The 21,169-nt window shown below is 27.1% G+C and overlaps 1 protein-coding gene across 1 annotated transcript in view; it reads right to left on the minus strand.

The window, feature by feature from the left end:
- The window catches only part of LOC136983582 (mitogen-activated protein kinase kinase kinase kinase 5-like), a 65,252-nt gene that overhangs the window by 21,635 nt on the left and 22,448 nt on the right, over positions 1 to 21,169 (minus strand). The window contains 12 exon segments of the mRNA XM_067280376.1: positions 4,426 to 4,465; positions 4,468 to 4,504; positions 6,637 to 6,695; positions 6,772 to 6,850; positions 8,170 to 8,277; positions 8,357 to 8,438; positions 9,690 to 9,884; positions 10,120 to 10,192; positions 14,830 to 14,976; positions 16,615 to 16,679; positions 19,547 to 19,637; positions 19,716 to 19,773. Of these exon segments, the coding sequence (XP_067136477.1) occupies positions 4,426 to 4,465; positions 4,468 to 4,504; positions 6,637 to 6,695; positions 6,772 to 6,850; positions 8,170 to 8,277; positions 8,357 to 8,438; positions 9,690 to 9,884; positions 10,120 to 10,192; positions 14,830 to 14,976; positions 16,615 to 16,679; positions 19,547 to 19,637; positions 19,716 to 19,773 (1,034 nt within the window).

A 21,169-nucleotide genomic window follows, 5' to 3' on the forward strand; every position in this document is an offset into this window, starting at 1 on the left:
GCTATGGACTCAAACTTATTTTGCTAACAAATGTTCTTGAATTTTCAAAGAAATTTTGAATAAAAATATTTACTATACACTGTCTTACTTAGTAGTAACTAAATTGATGAAACCAAAGAGATGGAGGAGAGATGATTCAAGCAAGTACTGTTTATAAGACATGCTATTAAATAATGACTTGATTATGAATATTGAGTGAGTTAAAACTTTTAATTATTAGTTACATAGTATCATGAATACTTTAATTAGATATTGACATACCAAGTATTGGAAAATTATTGATATCCTTTCAAAATATAAATACCGTATTTACTCACATATAAGACGATCTCACATATAGGACAAGGTGTGACTTTAAAGATCAAAATAAAGAAAATTACATTTATTAATACAATTCTAATTTTATTTCGTTTAATCACAAATAAAATATTTTCAAATGCATGTAAATGCACACATTGCCCTGCAAAAATTACTGGCATTTTAAACTTTAAGGAAAAATATTGTAAAATCAACAACATAATTTGTTCATGCAAAGCTGGACAGTCAGGAATGTTTTTGCCAATTCTTAACAAATCCACTCTCTGTCGAATCCACACTTATGAGTTTCTGAATAATCATCTGTTTTCATGTGGGAATGGATTAAAACTTATATCGAGCTCCCATGTGATTTTGGAATTTCAATTCAGAATTCAATTCAAAAGCTTTGTTTTTCCTATTGCTATTCATCTTTACTCCTGACAATACAGAAAACGATTCAAACAATCTAGATAAAATACTTTTGTTTTTAAACACCAAAGAGTGAGCATCCAGTAAAAAATAAATACACGATTCACAAAAATTATTGCAAAAATGCAATGAATCCTTCACTCACTTGTATAGGACGTTCTAGGTTTTTGAAGCAGTGAAATATGAATAAAAACCTTCTTTATATGCAAGTAAATACGGTAAATGAAGTTAATAAGAAAAAGTGCAGTTAAGGGAAATATATATTTTTCAATAATTTTTGATGAAAAAGTTTAGATATGAAATTCACTGATTCATTTTTTGGCATATGAAATTGTTCTCCAGTGTTAAAAAAAATCATTCAAATAATGTAGAATGTCTAAACTAAACTGTTTTCATATTATTTGCCATCATAACTTCTTTTTTTTTATCAGATCATGTAACTCACACTCATTTACAGCCCATTCTATACACAAATCTTATTATTTACCATTCTTCAATTAGTGACAATTTCAAAAGTAAACACAAATGGTGGAATTAAATTGAAGTTTGACTGTATTTCAATAACATTCAATATTAAGATCACATGTCAAAACAATTTAATAATTTAAATTGGGTATAATAAAACTTTTTATTGGGTTGTTCCGAAAGTAATTTCGTTTTTTATTACTAGAGGAATTAGATGTATTTTTATCAGCCAATTTCATTTTAAACCACATTTTCATTATATAATTTGACAGCTGACATTTTAAGGCTTATTTGTAAAAAATTTTGTTTGATTCTGTACAATTGTTTTTTTTTTCGGTGTCCCATCAAATATGGAAAATTGAAAACATCATTTTCGATTTTCCATATTTGATTTTCGGCATATTTTGCTTTTTTATAACTAAAAAATCAAAATGCTATTCAAACAAGAAAATAATTGTGGTACATGCTTCAAGAAGATGTGTTGAGAGAAAGACAGTGCCAAAACTGGTTTACAAAATTGCGTTCTGGCAATTTTAATATCGAAGATACACCACATTCTGGATGGCCATTTGAAGCCAATGAAAACAAAATAAAGGTACTGATTGAAGCAATCTGCCATATAACAACACGTGAAATCACTAAGAGATTAAATCTGTTAAATTGAACCATTTATTATTACTTAAAATGAATTGGTTTCGTTTCAAAGTTCGATATATGGATTCCACATGATATTAAAGAGAGATGCGCTCTATGGTGGAATTTTAAAGAAATTTTTTTTTGAGCTTTTACAGACAATTGATTCGAAAGTGTACTGCCATCGAGTAAACAAATTGAGTAATATCATCAAACAGAAAAGGCCAGAATTGATCAACAAACAAAGTGTAGTGTTTTACCATGATAATTCCAAATTTCACACAAGTTTGGTAACTCGTCAGAAACTGTTATAGCTTAGATGGGATGTGTTATCACACCAACCATATTTGCCAGATCAGGCGCGCACAGATTATTACTTGTTCCGGTATATACAAATTTTTTTTAACTGTAAGACATTTACTTGAAATGACAATGTCAAAAATCACTTGGATCAGTTTTTTGAAAACAATGATCAAAACTTTTATGAATGTGAAATCATGCTACTACCAGAAACAATGACAACAGGTATTTGACCAAAATGGTCAATATATAATTCAATAAAATATTTATTTATTATAAGAATATTGCGTTTATTTTTCTATGGAAAAAACGAAATTATTTTCCGAACAACCCAATACATTTCAAAAATATTATAATAGTTAAAATATATATCAAGCTAAAACTAACTTCAAAGACATTTTGTATCTTGAATTTTGTTGTAATTTTTTTTTAATTTTTTGTGCTTACTCTGAAATTATAAATATAAAAAAGTGCTCATTTACAGAAAATGTTATGAACATCTCTATAGATTACTAATAGCTTTGTTTTTAATTGTCCTAAATCTGTAATATATGCAGTATATACCAAAATGATCAATTTCTAAAATATCTGAAAAAAATAAATGTACTGTTTCCATCTTAACCTAACAAATATATATATATATATTATTAAAAAAAGCATTCATTTCATTCAAAATAAACATCACTATCATCAAAATCTAAAAATGACAAAATACAAGCTAAGTTCACACCTGCTATTAATAGACATTACAATATACATAAATGATAACAGTATATAAGAAAATAGCACCTATTTTATAAAACAATCACTCTTAACAATATTGCAAATGAAATTCGATGATATAAATATGATTGCAATAATGAAAAAAGCAAAAAATAGTACTTTTTAAAAGTTAAAATTCTAGAAGATATTGAAAACTTTAACATTATACAAGGGTTTTTGTTTTTTCAACCTCCACTAACGCATGAAAAAAAATTGGAAGCATGTGAGACAGGGACAGGGTGCACACCTAGTGGGTAGTATATTCCCTCACTGCTTAGCATTGTGCCAAGTTATTTTAGACAATTGCTACTCTTTAGTAAACATAATGCTGCCAATCCAGTCTCCCGCCAACTGTGAAGTATGAGCAGTAATTTGATTTCTACAGGCCGAACGGCTGAATGGAGGTGAAATCCATCAAAGGATGTGTAATGTGTATGGTGAAAACCTCGTGAGCTATGGATGCATGCGTGAATGGTGCAGGAAATTCAAACAAGGACGTGACAATGTTCATGATGAGGGCGATCAAAGGAGGAAGAAGTGTGTGATGACTGACAATTTGGTGGACAAAGTGGATCAATTGGTGCAAGAAAGGCATTGGTTCCCGATTTTTGAGTTCAGTGAGAAGTTTCCTCAAATTTCAAAGTCCACACTGTATACTGCTGACTGACAGTGTTAAAGGTTAGCTGAATGGCCTGGTGACAACGTTCTTCGACATGGGTATACAAAAGCTGGTGTCATGGTATGATGTCTGTCTGAATCGAGAAGGCAATTATGTGGAAAAATAGGTGAAGACTATAACTACTTTCTACAAATAAAGTGGTTTTGTTCTTCCTTCCTGGATTTTTATTCTGGGTCAGTGGAGATTGAAAAAAAAATAACCCTCGTAATTCAGAATAGCAGTTTTTAGACAATAATTTTCTCAAAATTTTATGATTAGTAGTTGTATACAGATGATTTAAAAATAAAAACATTTTTCACTTAAATTATTAATTTTTCCATATTTCTATCATTTTTCTGCCTTACAGATAATTAAAATAAAATTTTTTCTAATTGCATTTTGCAATTTACTCATTATTTTACAATATCTACTATTAAGAGAGATTGAAATTGGTTGTAATTAGATTGAAATTAATTACAAATTGAAAAATTGTCCTTCTTTACTTCCCATTTTGCAAATCATAAATAATTCATGCAGATGTTAATGATCAGATTCTGTCAAATTTTAACTGCTGAAATTTTTCAGATATATTGTTTACTACAATTTTTATTTTAGATCACTAAGTTAGAAAAAATCTATTATTACAAATGTATGAATTCTAAGTACTTTTGAAAATTTTTTAAAATTTATTGAATGCAATTATTAAATCTGTATATTGTATTATTTTAGAACTATAAAGATCTTTGTAAATGTGAATTCTTATACAGATGTAAAATATTTAATATAAAAATCTTCCTCATATATAATTGTAAATAAAATTTTGATTCTATTATCCTCCAACTTATATCATTCTAATTATTACTTTACCTAAAAACACCTACTTGTGAATAACTTCTGATGACTCTGAATCGTGTTCCATCATGCAGATGCTAGATCATAACCGTTTTCTGTTTCTGGTATCTATAATTTAATATATGTGAATTTAAGTACTCAAAGTTTATAAAAATTATAATACAAAGCACTTTTTTATTATTGAAAAATTTGTAAAGATGCAAAATATCAGTTATACTGTTTGTCAGAACAATAAATAGAAATATTTTCTCACATTCATTCTTAGAACCTAGCATTAATATATTTGATATTTTTATAATTATATATATTGCATTTTATAAATATATATAATCAAGCAAAAATTTTTAACTTTAGAGAAGTAAACAATAAATATGCTAACTTTACAGAAATAAACAAATATCATATTGAGAAAGCCATACAATTTTTCATCATTCATACTTTCTCAAAATTTCAGTGTGTTTAGTATATATACAGTATGTAACATCACACATTGTTATATCATATATAAGTAATGATTCTTAGAGAATATTTTTCCTCACCACACAATTTGAGTTTTGCTTAATTATAAGTTCACTTTAAGATAGTAAGTTTTAAGTCCAATATATTTTGTTTTATTACACGATTTAATTAACATTATAAACATCTAATTATTGAAAATTGTATAATTTTAGTTATATAAATTTAATAAATTGTAGAATAAATAAGAAGTTCCTGAAATGACAAAATAGCCTTAATTCTAACAGATTTTTCTTTTTAAGTTACTGCAGATCTCCATCTACAATTTATTACATAAATTTGAAAAATGACAAATTTACAATTTTTAATTGTTTACAATTAATTACAAATTTTTCGTGGATGCTCTGTCTGAGGTAGCTATGTGGTATGTTAGGACAGAATCCATTCTATTCCTTTTCACCTGGCTATCCCTGTTGTGGGTCTGATCAAACTTAGAAGTGGTATAATTAGAAAATTGTTGTTTAATATCCTCAAAATGTAGCATCAAAAATGCAAAGAAAAAATACCACCATTTAGTTTTTTATAATTTTTTTCTTGTTTTTTCATTAATGATCAGAATAATTACAATAAATACTACAAATGTAATTACTGAATTATAAACTTTAGATGACAAGATTGCTTAATCATCATGTTTGTCTTTTAGAACTTTTATTTACATTTGAGTGAGGAAGAGAAACAGCACTTTTTTCAACTATCATAATAACTATCTTTGTTATAAACATAGAAAAAAGTCATTTAGATCCTCAGAAAAAAAAATAATTAATTTATTTAAAGATGCAAAAAAAAAAAAAATCAACTCATAAAAATTTCTTTAATTTGCATTTATTAGTTAAAATTATCTTTTACTTGTTTATTATGATAAATATTTTACATGACTACTTTATATATAAAGTATTTTAGATATTAATTACAAAATATTATGTAATTTATATATTTAATTCTAACATGTTTATGGGATAGTCCCATATAAACTATATATAAACAATATTTTTTATTCATTGATTAAAATACTGTTTTGTAAAATTTTGAAGTTAAAAAAAATTAAATATATAATTAATAGAATGTGGAATAATTTTAAGAATAAGCAACTCAAGTTAAAATACATTGTAAAGTAAAAACTTGTATTGTTCAGATTCTAAATGTTAAGAAAAGATTACAGTTTGATAACCAAATTCTCTAATACAAACAATTCTGATCAGTAATGAAAAAACAAGAAAAGAATAAATGGTATTATTTTTTCTTTTCATTTTTGATGCTACATTTTGAAGACATTAAACAACACTTTTCTAATTATGCCACTTCTAAGTTTGATCAGACCCACAACAGGGATAGCCAGGTGGAAAAGTATTATTTTCCACCTGGCTATCCCTGTTGTGGGTGTCCAATAGAATGGACTCTGTTACATTTGAGTGAGTGAGAGAAACAGCACTTTTTCCAACTATCATAATAACTATCTTTGTTATAAACATAGAAAAAAGTCATTTAGATCCTCAGAAAAAAAATCCTGATTTACCACATGGCTACTCCAGACAGAGCATTCCATGAAAAACTAAGGTTTCCAACCCAGATTTGAGTGGCAAGTTGTCTTTTACTGTCTTGGCCATCCAGCCACTAACTGTTAAAGTTTTATAGATCATCCATGAATAAAAGAATTAATAGTGTTGTCATCATCATTAAATTGAAAAGTTTTCAATTATCAAATACATGTACAGTACAGTACTTACTTTTTCTGAACTTGATGATAAGTTGGTAACAAGAGGAGAATTAAACTGTATACTTTCCACTAGAAAAAATTAATTAATTATTTTTAAAAATTAGAATTAAATATTCTTGTCTTTAAAATAAGTAATAGTTCTTACTATGAAGTTCTGACTGAGTTTTCAAAGGACATCTTGCAGATCGTTTGGATGAAATTCTCCTTGGTACATTTGATAATATCTAAGTTCAAAAAATAAATGTATGTAAATTGCTATAAGTTATTTAAAAATTATAATTTTTAAATGTTTCTATTAATTAAACACAGCACAATATTATTATTTACAAATGGTTAATTAAGTTTTTATCAATAGAGATACAAAAGCACTATTATTACAATAAATCTTTAATTATTATTCTTATAACACACTAATTTAATTGTAATTAATAATTAACAAATTGAATCTATATAATTTATTTGTAAAATTAAAAATAATTTTTTTTATTAAATTCCAATAATTTAATTATAAAAGATTTCAAAATGTCAAGCAATAACAAATATTACTATTTTTACTATAAACTACATATGCAATTTTCTTTAAATTCATAAGAATTCTTACAACTCCTTGTATCTATGATAAAAAAACATTGACACTGTTAAGTTATATATTATGCTAATGGTACTATTGCTTAAGTTATTGCTTCATTCAAATAATGTTTACTTTATTTGTAGAAAAACTTTAATGCCTGCAGTTATTTGCAGTAGAGATTTATCATGTAAACGTGGTCTTTGTTTCTTATTTATGAGAAAAAATCAATTTTTTTGTAGCAGATTTTGGGTGCCTTTGTTGTTTATATTTTCATATGGAATTTTTCTAGTTTACTATTATATAACTCCAAATGAATAAATAAATATTGGAATGATAAAGATATTTACTGCTTTAAAGAAATAAATATCTTTATACAATCTGCTTTCAAATATATTATTATATTAAATTTAACCTGTCTAAATATTATAGACTTTATTCTTATCTATGGATTCTATTACAGTTCCAGTTCCAAGTGCAAAGTCCTCCTCCTCCAAATTTTTTCCTACATAAAAGGTTTTGCATTTGTCTAGGCTGAACCCAATTTGTATATCATTAGAATGCATGAATGTAATTTTTTGATGATAATTGATTTGTGTTTATATGGATACATACATTTTATATTATTCATGTGCAGTATATGAGATAATGTGCATACTTTGTATTAGTTTGTATTAAATATCTTTAACACAGTATAATTTATTAAATAGCATTTGTATATCATATATAAAATAATTTTTTAAACTGAATGTTTACTTATCTAAAAAGAGATTTGGAAATATAGAGATTGTAAAGCTTTATTTGAAGCAATGATTGTACACAGTATTGTTATTTTAAAATAAATTTACTTATCTTATACAGATAACCTCTAAAATTTCAAAAGCTTATTCTTTAACAAGTTAATTAATTTTTATTATATGATAATTAAAAATATGAAATATTTTTTGAAAAATATAAAAAAAAATAAAATTTTACCCCATCTTCATTTTGATCAAGTTCACTATATGCATGATGAGGGTTGTTTATTCGTTCTATCAAGTCTCTAGTTAATTTCTTTGTTAAATTACCTTCTAAAAATGGATGCTAAAATAAATTTTAAAAATAAATGAAATTTCTTAGATTCAGAAAATATTTCAAAGAAATAATAACAATTAAATATTACTTGTAGTAATCTGTCAGCAGAAGGCCTTTTTTTAGAATTTTTAGTAAGGGCTACTTTGACAAAATGATGAAATGTTGGTGACCTAAAAATAAGATCTCTCTTTAGAATATAAAAAATTTAGTTTTTTAAAATATTTAGAAATTTTTAAAATTAATTTAAAGAAACAGATTTTATTTTTTCAAAACACTGAAAAATTATTCATTTTAATTTTTCTATTTACAGTAGATGTAACTTTTATGAACAGTTTTGTTGGATTGGAAGAATCAAAAATGATTTTTAAGCTAAAAAGATTGAAACTAAATTTCTGATTCAACTCTATATTAATAATAATAAAAATCAGCAATTAAATATGCATGATTCTTTGAGAAAAGCTATGAAAGATTTAGCTAAATTAGATACTTTCATACAAAAACACTCATTTTTTTTAAATTTTAAGTTATTATATAAAAATTATAATAAAACTATAAAATAATTAAAATTTGATAATGAGTAAAATAATTTAAATTAATTTATTTAAAAATTGTTCAAGAATTAATTTAAATAAATTTTTCAATAATCCCATCAAGTATTTTTTTTAAATTTTAAAGTGATCATTTGTATTAGTTTAAATTAAGTTTACAAATAAAGTTATAGTAATTTTTGGGATCAATCTATAAAGATTATTAAATTCATTGTATTTAGGAAAATTCTGTTTTATCATTTTCGTATAATAATTTAAAGTTTTAAAGCAAATACAAAATAATAAATTAAGCATTCAGGTTATTGGTAAATCCAGATGCACACTTCTTTAAAGCAGATGATCCAGTAATACCTACTTAAAGATAGATGATAATATCTCAATATGTTCTATTTATTAGTCTACTCTCTTTATCAAAGTAACAAAAATGTAAAAACTTTGTCTCTTCCATCAATACCAAATGGTAAAATTAAAAAAAAAATCTAAAACTTCAAAAGTAATAGATTAACTTATTTCAGAATTTTGAATAATCCAGATTCAAAATATAAACCAGACGTAATAAGAAAATATATTCTTAATAGGTCTGGCTTATATTTTGTAGACCTGTTACATAATAAATAAATTAATTTATAAAATTTATTCAATTTTAGATTGATAGAGCATCTTACAATCAATGACATCTTAGAATCGAAGATATACAGTATTGTGAAAAATGTCTTATTTATCAAATTAGAAACTTGAATGATTGACATCTGGCATTACCCAGTTGATGAGAAGTTTACATTTTATTTTATATTTAATAGTTTTGATGTAAGATATATATCACCTCCTATATATATTATATATTGTTTAAAAGAATTATGATATATCTATTACCATTTAAATTTATCTCTCAGTTGTGGTGGCTTAAAGTTTGATTTTGACATAAGAAAAAGGACTCTCATTGGATGTAAATCAAACATTGGTGGTTGAAGTTCTGCTAACTCTATTGCTGTAATTCCAACAGCCCAGATATCACATTGCTGATTATAACCACCCTTCCTTTCAACTGCAGCAACTTCTGGTGCCATCCTAGAAATATAAAATTTAGTTTTTTTTCTCAATTTTCAAACTTTATTATAAAAGCTTGTATCAAAAGTTATATTGTATAATTTTTACAGATAAATAAATAAATAGTTAGTATAATATTAAATAATAATATATATATATATATGTATATAACTAAATATTTACATAAATCAAACTATTTTGTATAATTATAAATACTTCTTTATTCTCTATAATGGAATAGTAAAATTTTACTAACCAATACGGAGTACCAATAAATGATTTTCTTTTATTGATAGTAGCAGTTATTTGGGCTGAAACTCCAAAGTCAGCTGTAAATATAATGCATTATCAGAAACAGATTATAATAAATGTAATTTATTTGTTAACATTATATTTTATGATCATGGAATAAACTCTCAAAATAAATATAAGTTTACAACATTAAAAATCAAAATTTCAATGTTTATTAATTATATAACTGCATTATGATAATGTATCCTGATATTATCTCTATTATATTTATATGAATTTTCATTTTTCCCTTTTCTTTCTTCCTTCTTTGTTTGGTTATACTCCAGTTAACTTATTACATTAAAACAACTTTTATTCTAGAAGTCTTACAGTTTTGTAATTGCTTTCTTCAAAATTTAGCTTTGCACTTTTACGAATGAAAAAGTGTTCCCATCAAAATATTTCATGGTAAAAATCTTTTTGTTTATTATAGTCATGTTCCTCAAACACTATTATTAACAAAGACCAATTGATCAATGTATACCAATATACAGTGGTGCCTCGTATAACGTACGCCTCGAATAACAGACACTGCGAACAACGGACTTTCTGTTTGGCCATTACGTGACTCGAGCAACGGACTGGCTGCGAACAACGAACTTTCCGGCATAATTGGTGATTGCTCCATGGGTGCGTTCTTTAATAGCGGTCGCTCTGCGTCTCCGCTACTACGGGAGTGTGCTGCTGTTTGTAGGCATTTAGGAACGACGGTGAAAGAAAGAAAGATGGCGGCGCCCGCACTATCGATAGTAGGCCTATCGTGATGGAGGAATCTATAATTCTAAAATATGAGCTTTAAAAGGCAAAAGAAGAGTCCCAATTGTGAAATTTAACCATAAAATGGATTATTTGTTGAAAGAGCATTCAAAATAGCCCCGAAAAAAAATTTGTAAAGACACTTACATCAAAATGAACTCACTCAGCAATATGTAAATCAGAAAAAACCAAACACCTTATGTTGCTGAGAAATAATTTAATAAAAAATCATAAATAAATAAAATTTTTTATTAAATTTTTTTTTCTCAGCAACATAAGGTGTTTGGTTTTTTCTGACACTTACATCACTGCGTGCGCTAACTTGCGCTTTCACAGTTTCTAAATTCTCATTCATAAAACCACATAATGGGCCCGGAAACGAAACTATCTGAGCCATGGAGGACGCCATGTTGCTTTCCACCGTAAACTACTGCTACAAGCGGGCCGTTTTTGCCGTTCGACGGCGTGCACTCCCACCGGAATTTAGGAACGCGTTCCGCAGGAATTTTTAAATGGATGTCGCTCGCGCAGAGTTACACGGAGGAATAAAAGAACGCACCCCCATGTTCATTTTTTTATGCTGCAGAACGAATTAGATGTTTTAACATGTATTTCTACGGGAAAATGCGTTTCGTATAATGGACGTTTCACTTAACGGACGTGCACCTGGAACAGATTAAGTACGTTATATGAGGCACCACTGTATTTTGAACAACATATTTATATTGAATTTAAAAAAGAAATTAGTATTCAACAATTATACTTACTGATAGAAAAAAAAATATATATTTCAAAAATTAATAGAATGCAAAATGATTTACTTTATATTTCTTACTAGGGCCTTCATGACCTCCTTTCCAGATATATTTTGTACGGATGATAAAATAGTATCTCATTACTTCATTTCCTGAATCAAACTTAATCCTATATCTTTTATTGAAATTAATAAGCAGAAAAGGAAGAGAGGGATAAAGTTCTACAGTTTATATTTGCTTTTTTGCAATCCTGTCAGTTCTCTTCCTTCTGTTTCTAAGAATGCTTAAGAGAGATGTACCCAAGACTGCCTTTACTCTTGGATATATCTCTCTCAATGTCTTTTCAGATGGAATGCTTTAACATATCTGTAGATATTAGAAGGAATTCAATGAACACACTTGATTAAAAAGGCAATAAGGGCATTTTACAAGATTAAATGAAATGAGCAATTCAGTAAAGCTTCAAAATTTAATTTAATCATTTAATACAGTAAATATTAAATAAAGTTATATATTTTTTCATCTTGTAAAAATTAAATTTATCCCATGTATTATCAATTTCAGGAATTTCTAGAATTAAACTGACTAAATTATGACTAATAAATTTCTACTTGTATGATTATGATTTGTATATACAATTATAGTAGAATATTTTCTTAATCATTTCACCTTAAAATAAAATAAAAACAAGCTGCAATTACATTTTATGTCTTTCAATTATTTAGTTTTACAACTTAAGTGCTAACTTTTAAATAATAGAAAAATTAGGAAAAAGACTTCTTAAAATGTATTTCTAATTTATTATTAAAACTTTTATTAGTTTAGTTATCTTTTTAAAGCATATAAAATAATTTAAAAGGTAAGAAAAAATTAAATTATCTAAAAAACTAAATCCATATCATCTGAATAAAGCATAAGTAAATGCCGAAAGTTAAGAATTCAATAAATGTGTATTAAACATTTAAGCAAATTATATGACATTATGTCCATAAGATGTGATAAGAAAGTATAATGCTATAATTGATTAAGGAGTCCAAGATTTATTCAGATATAAGTGTTTTTGGGATTACACATCTCATCATTCAAATCTACATACACTGGAACAAAACTGTCAAAGACACATTTGAGCATTTAAAAGTTTGATCATGTAATGGAGTATAAACAAAATGGAGTATAAACTTGAAAAAATAATAAAACAAACATGTATAATACAGTAGTGAACCGAAAATCGGAATCAATTGGGGACTGAGGTTGTTCAGATTAGGGATTTGTTCCGATTACCGATTATATACGAATAAATATATTAACCTGTCCGATGTTCAAATTTTTCTCCGTTGCGTGTCGCTTCGTGTTAAATTTTCGTCGATTTTAAGCCTAACGAAAATTTTTATAATAATAATTGAGGCTATCGTATCGTTAAAAATTATTTCTGCATTTTGTACAAACAAAATAAATATATTGAAGAATATAAAAACATGAAAATTATACTTTAGAAGTAAATCTAGTATCAAAAACGTTCAATTCAGCACGACACAGTCTGACTGAAAATCATGCCGATTACCGGGGTTCCAATTTACAAGTCTCTACTGTATATGTAAAATATACCAAACAAAAATTAATAATAATAAAGTAAATATTGAACAAGCAATTATTTATTGTGACATCATCACAATGCCAGGCTGCAATTCTTAATCATATTGTTAATGTATTTAATTAAAAATATGTGCTTTCAACCTCAAATTAGTAGTGACTTGCTCCTGTACATCATACATTTGCTTTAACAATAGAGTTATGCCAGTCACCTATCCAATACCTTATGGGAGAAAATTTTTGAATTGAAAATAACATGACTTCCAGTTTGCATCAGAAATTCTTATATAGTTAATCAGGGCCTCCTCTCTGTAAGGTTTCTGTATCTGGTCTCATCTTTCATCTATCTAACTTCATTCTTGAGATTAAAGAAAGACGAATGGATGGACAAGCTGATGATAGTGGGAATTTATAGGTCTACAATTGCAGCCCAAACATCAGGATATGACTACAGTAAAATATGAAAAATAAAAATATAAAGATTGGGCAGCACAGGAAAGTACATCATAACTGACTGCTGTTTTCTGTCAGCTCTTATGTAAGGTGACATAACAGCTGACACAAATCATCATCTACCAGTTATACAACTATTCTAGTAATGCTTTATAGTTTATTATCAATGGATCCTGATCCAATTTCTCTTTCCTTTTATTTAGGATGGGCTTTGCAATTATTGTAATTGTAAGTTTTTGCCATTCTGATGAGTACTGTAATCTCTATGTCTTGTCAAACAGCAACTCCTTTGACAAGTCAGTGAACATTGAAGAGTACTGATATACTTAGCAAAGGAGAGAACAGAGAGCTTAATTGATAATGTTACACCTTGTATTCAAAAGAGTTGCAGGACTTGAAATATAAGATGATATGGCTGTAGCTTCCTGTATACAACAGTTTTGATAGAAGACTCCCCAATTCTTACTGATATATCCAGAATGAAAATCTTCCTAGACATTTCTTTAAGTGTATATGTGGATGATTCTTGATGCAGTTGATCCAGGAAAGTCCTACATTCTTCTGGTTAATGTTGTGAACAAACTCTTGGTAAATGTCTTAGGCATTTCATATTATAAGAAGATTGTCAATGTACTAGAAAATAGCTGTTATATATCTGTTGAATGCACATACCACTAGAGTTTCTACAAAGATCAGATGTGTTTCTGCATATTACCCTGTGAATTCTGGAGAATACAGTACACATCCCCTAAACATTAGAATGGCCAAAGCTTGTTTATAGTTTGTTATGAAATCAAACTTTTAAATGAAAGTTCAAAACTTTCAAATACTCAAAGACTTTAGAACTTGTCTTTGATGTTTTCATTCCAATTTATGTAGATTCTGATGAAATACACAGTCCTGAAAAACATTTAAATCTGAGTAAATCTTGGACTCCTTAATTGATTACAGCATTATACTTTCTTCTCTCACACATGTTAAAATTTTAATTTATAAAGAAATTTAATAATCTGTCTTTAAAGACATAAAATAGAATAGAATAAATTTTAGTCTATCTAAATATATCATAAGAAAACAAAACTAATACATATGAATGAAATATATATTGTTTAAAAAAATACCTAATTTAACATCACCATCTTCAGTCAATAATATATTTGCTCCTTTGATATCTCTGTGCATTTTACCCATTGAATGAAGATATGATAATCCTTTAAGTGTCTCTCTACAAACAAATGCAATTTGCAATTCTTGTAAAGGTCCACTCACTGTATAAATAAAAGTACAATTATATATTAAATATTAAATAATAATTTGTAAATACAAATTACAAATTCAATTTTTTCTATATTATGTATAAATTACAAAAAAATCAACAATTAATCTGTTTAAGATTACTAAACAATGTAAGTTTTACAATTACTATAATTTCACATAAATAACTCATGGGTTATCTGTGTTTAAAAGTCTATTTAAAAGCATATGTGAGGTTATGCAATAATGTGGGTAATCTACTTTAACTTACAATTTCAAATTTAAAAAACAGCTTTACCTTTGTCTAATAAACTTACCAAGACTGTCTTTAGAAAACATGAAAAATCTTTTACATGCTGTAGACATATTAATCTGCTATTGCAACTTTTGTTCAAACCACCAAACACACATACATATACCTATTCTTCACATTTAGTTGAAGGCTGATAAGTTTTGGATAAATTACCCCCCTCTCTATATATTAACTCTCAGAGAACTGCAGTAAAACTTCCCATTTGTGACCATTCTTGAAGAAGACAAAACTGGTAACATAATGGGAGATGGGAACAAACAGACTCATTTATAACTATAAGGTAGCAAGAAAAATTATTATACAGTAAGACCCTGCTTAACATTGCTTCAATTAACACTAATTCGATATAATGCGGTCTGCTCAAAGCCTAAAGAAAAAAAAAGCTCAAAATTTTCACCGATTCAAATTATCGTGGCATTTCATTGATTTGTATATAATACGATTATTTACGAAACAAACCAATCAGCAAAAGGTGGCAATTTGTCATAGTGCTGTACTTCCCTTAAATCTATGTTTGTTTTGTGCAATTTTGGAAAAAATATAACATCATGGCCTCCCATAGGAAATATCAACTTCACTTTGCAAGAATTAACTGATAAATGCATGAATGAAGTGTAAAAGAAGTTATTGCAAGAATTCTCAATGAGAAGATCCTATCACTGTATTGTTAGGTTGATGAATTTGTCAACCTAATCAATACAGCAGGACTAGATGTAGATGAGCATGATATTGAGGAGTTATTGCAGGGTTCTAGTGAGGACATTACCAACAACAACCTTCAAGAACTGGCAGAACTAGAAATTCATGTAGAATTGGAAAATAGTGACTCTGAAAACGAAGAACCCAAAGAATTTCTCTACAGATTTCCTTAGTAAAAGTTTGGTGATGATAACCAAAATCGTTGATCAAATTGTAGCAAATGATCCAGATTTTGAAAGGAGTGCAAAAGCAAGACAAGGTGTTTTGGACGTGATCACCTGCTACCGATATTTCCTCAAGGAAAGAAAAAAAGCAGCAAATGAAACTACATGAATGACTTTATTGCAAAAAACAAGAATTTCAGAAAAGTCAGGACCTTCATCACAAAAAATAAACTTTCCATTTCTGTGTGTATATGTTTGTGTGTTACTTAACATCTATTATTATGCAAATTAATATAAAAATAACTTAAACTTAAAGTAAAAATCTGTTTATGTTTGGGCTTGTGTTCCCCTTTCCTTATTTACTGTATGTTAAAATGACCTTGTTTAACGCTGTTTCATTTAGTGCTTTGTCATCTAGGAATGCATCCTCCACGTTAAGTGGGGTCTTACTGTAGTTAATTTATATTTAAACTTACTATGGTATATGTCTTGTAAAGAACCACCACCACAATATTCCATACATATCCAAAGCTTTTCTCTCCTATAAAAAGAATTTGAATTTAAATTCAAAATATTTTTTAAAATTATATTTCAATTTTAAACAATACTGTAATGCTTATAAATATATTAATCAAAATATTGCAAGTGACAACTATATTTGTCATTTCATTAATGATTTACTATAATCTTAATGTTAATTTGAATAACATGTTTAGTTTCAATTCAAATTTTTTATCAGCTAAGAAATGTAAGGCCTGCAATCCAAAAATGGCAGTAAGTTGATTATTTTGCAATAGCTATAGCTAAACCTATCCATTAAGGGAGCATTGTAACTTTTGTCTTGAATTTATTTAATTTATTATTAGTTCACTTTAACCTTATAAAATTGAAATTAGAATGATTATCCAGATTGAGTAGCTCTGAATAAAATTAGTTTTGTCAAACAATTGATGTCTTTTGAAGTACTGTGAATTCAAGTTACTTTTTTCTTTTAATTTTTTATTTTTTCTGTCCTAAAGGCACTAAGAGTGTCTTTTTAATCATAGGCTCATCAGACTCAAAATGGGCAGATGGGTATGAGGGGCAGGCTAGACTTTCCAGGAAAAGTCCCTGAAAAGTTACTCATCTGAATTCAATTCCTGGCTCCAGGGCACAGGCCAATGCCTTAACTGTCTTGGGAGCTATGAATCTGAGTAACAGTGAAGTATAAATAAATTTACCAGTTATTGTTATGTACTATGTATTTATTGTTCATTACAGTATTAAATTTAGCATTTAGTAATTATACCATACCACAGTGGCGTAGCGTGGGTGTCAGCCACCCGGGGCGGAGGAAAATTTTGCCGCCCCCTTATTTAGGTATCTCAATTTAAAAGACTAAAATATACAGTAATTCTAAAGAACTTTTCGGCAAGAACAATCATCATTATTGTGTATTGTACAGGTTACAAATAAAAAAGTCATGGATATATGTTTTACAATATAATAATCATATTTATTACAAACATTTTTACAAGATATTATTATTTATTGTGAAATTTTGCCGCCCCCTAAAAGTGCCGCCCGGGGCGGGCCACCCCCACTACGCTACGCCACGCCACTGCCATACCATTAGCAAGTGCAACAGATTATTTGGACTCAAATAATTTTTTTTATCACACTAATTATGGCCATTGTCCAAGCATAGTGTTCGTAAGTCAAGGTTGAGTGTTTCTACTAGTCCTCCCACACCCAATTCCTACCCTCTTGTGCATCTTTTTGAAAAATAAACATTGATAAATATCAAAAAGTTATCTAATGTAGTGGGAATTTAACATTTCCTTGTAAGCAATCACCATTTCCTTTATGTTTGGTATGTTGATCTATATGAAATGCATCCATTCTTGTTTTCTGTTGGCTATTAACTAACTTTTGTCATAAACTGAAATGGTAAAAGTATTTTTTAACTTGATATTCTAGAATCTTTCTTTGCTGCAGAAGCAGATAATATTTCTGATTTTTGCTTCTGTATTACTTTTCTACAAATGGAAACAGAGCTTTACAGTTTATAAGAATTATTATTATAAGATGTCAATTCACCAGATTAATAGGCTCCACAGTCAGTAAAATCAAATGGACAGAGTGCCCATCTAAAAAGGCCTGGAGAAGATCATCACTAATAGCAATAATTTTGGACTAAATTAATTAAGGTGAATATTTTTTAAGAGTTGTCATTGAATATTAGTCTTATAAACCATTTCAATGTTGACATTAGTTATATGTTATCCTCATTTACATGGAATGTGCATATAATTTTTAGAGAAATTTCTGATGCTAAAATAAATAATCATTTCATTATTTTGTGTACATATTGCTATAAATTGTTATTTTAATTATGAAATTGTTATGAGTAATATTTTATCTAGATAGAATATTTTAACATTTTCCAAGTTGTTTCTTGCTTGCATATTATTATTATTATTATTACTATTACTTTACTTTTTTTTAATTTAATTTTTACATAATATATCTGAATATATTTATTTCTTATGAAATGAAAAAATCATAAAAATGAAATGATTAAATTTTGTCTAATGCCATAAAGTTAAGTTATAGATTTTGAATTCTTATCAACTCTATTTAAAAAATTTGAAATTAAACCAAACATACTTTTCAAATTAACATTAGCATTACAATAAATCATTACTCAAATGACAAATATATTTGTCACCTATAATATTTTGATTAATATATTTAAAAGCATTACTATATGAATGAATAGTTTATTTTTATTCAATATATTGATCAATTTGTTTGAGAATTTTTATATCATCATAATATCATATATCATATCAATTATTTCCAATTCACTGAATTTTTTGAATTCATACAAAAGTATTTTAATTAATCAAATATTTTAATATAAAGCTAAAATTAGAAATATTTGCCAGATATAATCAGTTACTTTTACAGTATAATCACTTAAAAGGGTTTTTCTTTTTGGACAAATAAACCGAAATGTTATGTCCTTCAAATCCAACGGTCACCCAAGTTCAAGAATTACTCAGAAGATTATTAATTCTCAGATATTTTATTTAAATGCATTTTGGATCAGAATTCTTTCCAATCCCTCTTCAGTAAAGGTACAATCTGTAACGGATCTTACACTGATATTTCTGACTCTTCAAAATCAATCACCTATTTGATTGATTTCAAAGAGTCAGAAATATCAGTGAGAATTCCAATCCAAAATGTATTTAAATAAAATATCTGAGAATTAATCATCTTCTGAGTAATTATTGAACTCGGGTGAGTATTGAATTTGAAGGACATAACATTTCATTTTATTCGTCCCTCCAAAAAACCTTTTTAAGTGGTTATAAAAGTGATGAATATTTTAAAATTATTACATATATAAAAAATATTTACCTCAAATAACTTCCATAATAAGCAACTATATTTGGATGAACACAATCCTTCATCATTAATATCTCTTGCTGTATAATACTGATATCATCACCTATTTAAAATAAAACTCATATATCATTCAGAAAAATGAGAGCAATAATTATAATTTATACATATAATTTTCAATTACCTGGTTCCAGCTTGATAATTTTAATAGCAGCATGATCATTGTTATTATGTCTACGAGCCTATTAAAAATGATTTTATGAATTAATTATAGGATAATAATGATTATATTTCTTATAGAAATTTGTTAATTATATACAAATTTTTAAATTAAATATGTAAAAAATATAGATATTTAAAAATACTGTAACCTTTCATTAAAACTCATATATCAAAATTATGAAGAAGAAATGAAAAGCTGATAGGAAAAGAAAAATGGATTCATAAAATTTATATACTAACAAATTAAATACAAGTTTATAATAAATATATTTATGTATGTGTGTTTAGACGTTTTGTCTGTAAATCTATTCAATTGTTTTTTATATTTTGTAAGAGGAAAAGTATTTTAATTGTAGATATACTGATTAGTAGATCTTATAAAAAGAATTATAAATACCACATTTTAATTCCAAACACTCAATTTGTACACAAATAATTTTAAATAACTTTTCTGATAATTTTCAGATGAAAGAATAACAGGCATACATGTAACAATCCAATTCATCTACAAATCAGAAACAAAATATTTATAGAAATTGACCAAATCTAAATCTGAACAATCATTTATTTACTTATAAAAACATTATTTACATTACAATTAAAAAACAAACTTTAATAGATTGGGAAAAATTTTTTTTTAAATTGTAATAAAATTACTAAAGAACAAATTTTCTATATTATACTGATAAACTCATATTGAACTCGGTTGATCTTCAAAACATTTTCTACAAAATCAAATTATATCGATAAAAAGCTAGACATTATTATAAAATAGTTTAGATGTAAAGATTTTTAAAATGTGTCCGCTCCCGAAAGCGTGACAAGCACGTGAGGAACTGTTCCTTCGCCATCTGGTTACTATAACAACAGTCATAACAAAGTGAAAAGTGAATTAACTTCAACTTTCAGCAATCAATGACGTCAAATACGATAACGGCCATTTAGCAGCTGCCTACGATAAAACGGAAAAAACTTTCCTTCCTGCTTCATCTAGTTTAATTTAACGAAATGAAATTAGATTAAAAATAATTAATTAATTATATATTTATGTATTATTTTTATTTATTACACACGCGGGCGCACACAAATTGTATTGCAAGTTTAAAAAAAAAACTTAGCAAAACTGCTACGTTTATTAAACCAATCAAAAATATTTTAAGATAATCTCAAATCTTATACAATAAACATTAGTTTTTGGCCGGGGACCAAGAGACGAGTCAAAATCTATGTAGATGACACTAAACTGATGCCTTGGATGAACGACAAACTTACTTTCGAGAAATATAAATAGTTCTTCAATAAATAAATTTTTAAAAATGAAGCTTTCTGTAACTAAATGAACATTTAAACAGAATAAACCTTTATTCAAATTATTACATTGAAAATGATAACAGATTTTTGTTAATCCGATGCAAT

This window comes from Centruroides vittatus, unplaced genomic scaffold (genome assembly GCF_030686945.1).
Source record: "Centruroides vittatus isolate TY-2023 unplaced genomic scaffold, ASM3068694v2 contig_883, whole genome shotgun sequence".
Taxonomy (NCBI): Eukaryota; Metazoa; Arthropoda; class Arachnida; order Scorpiones; family Buthidae; genus Centruroides; species Centruroides vittatus.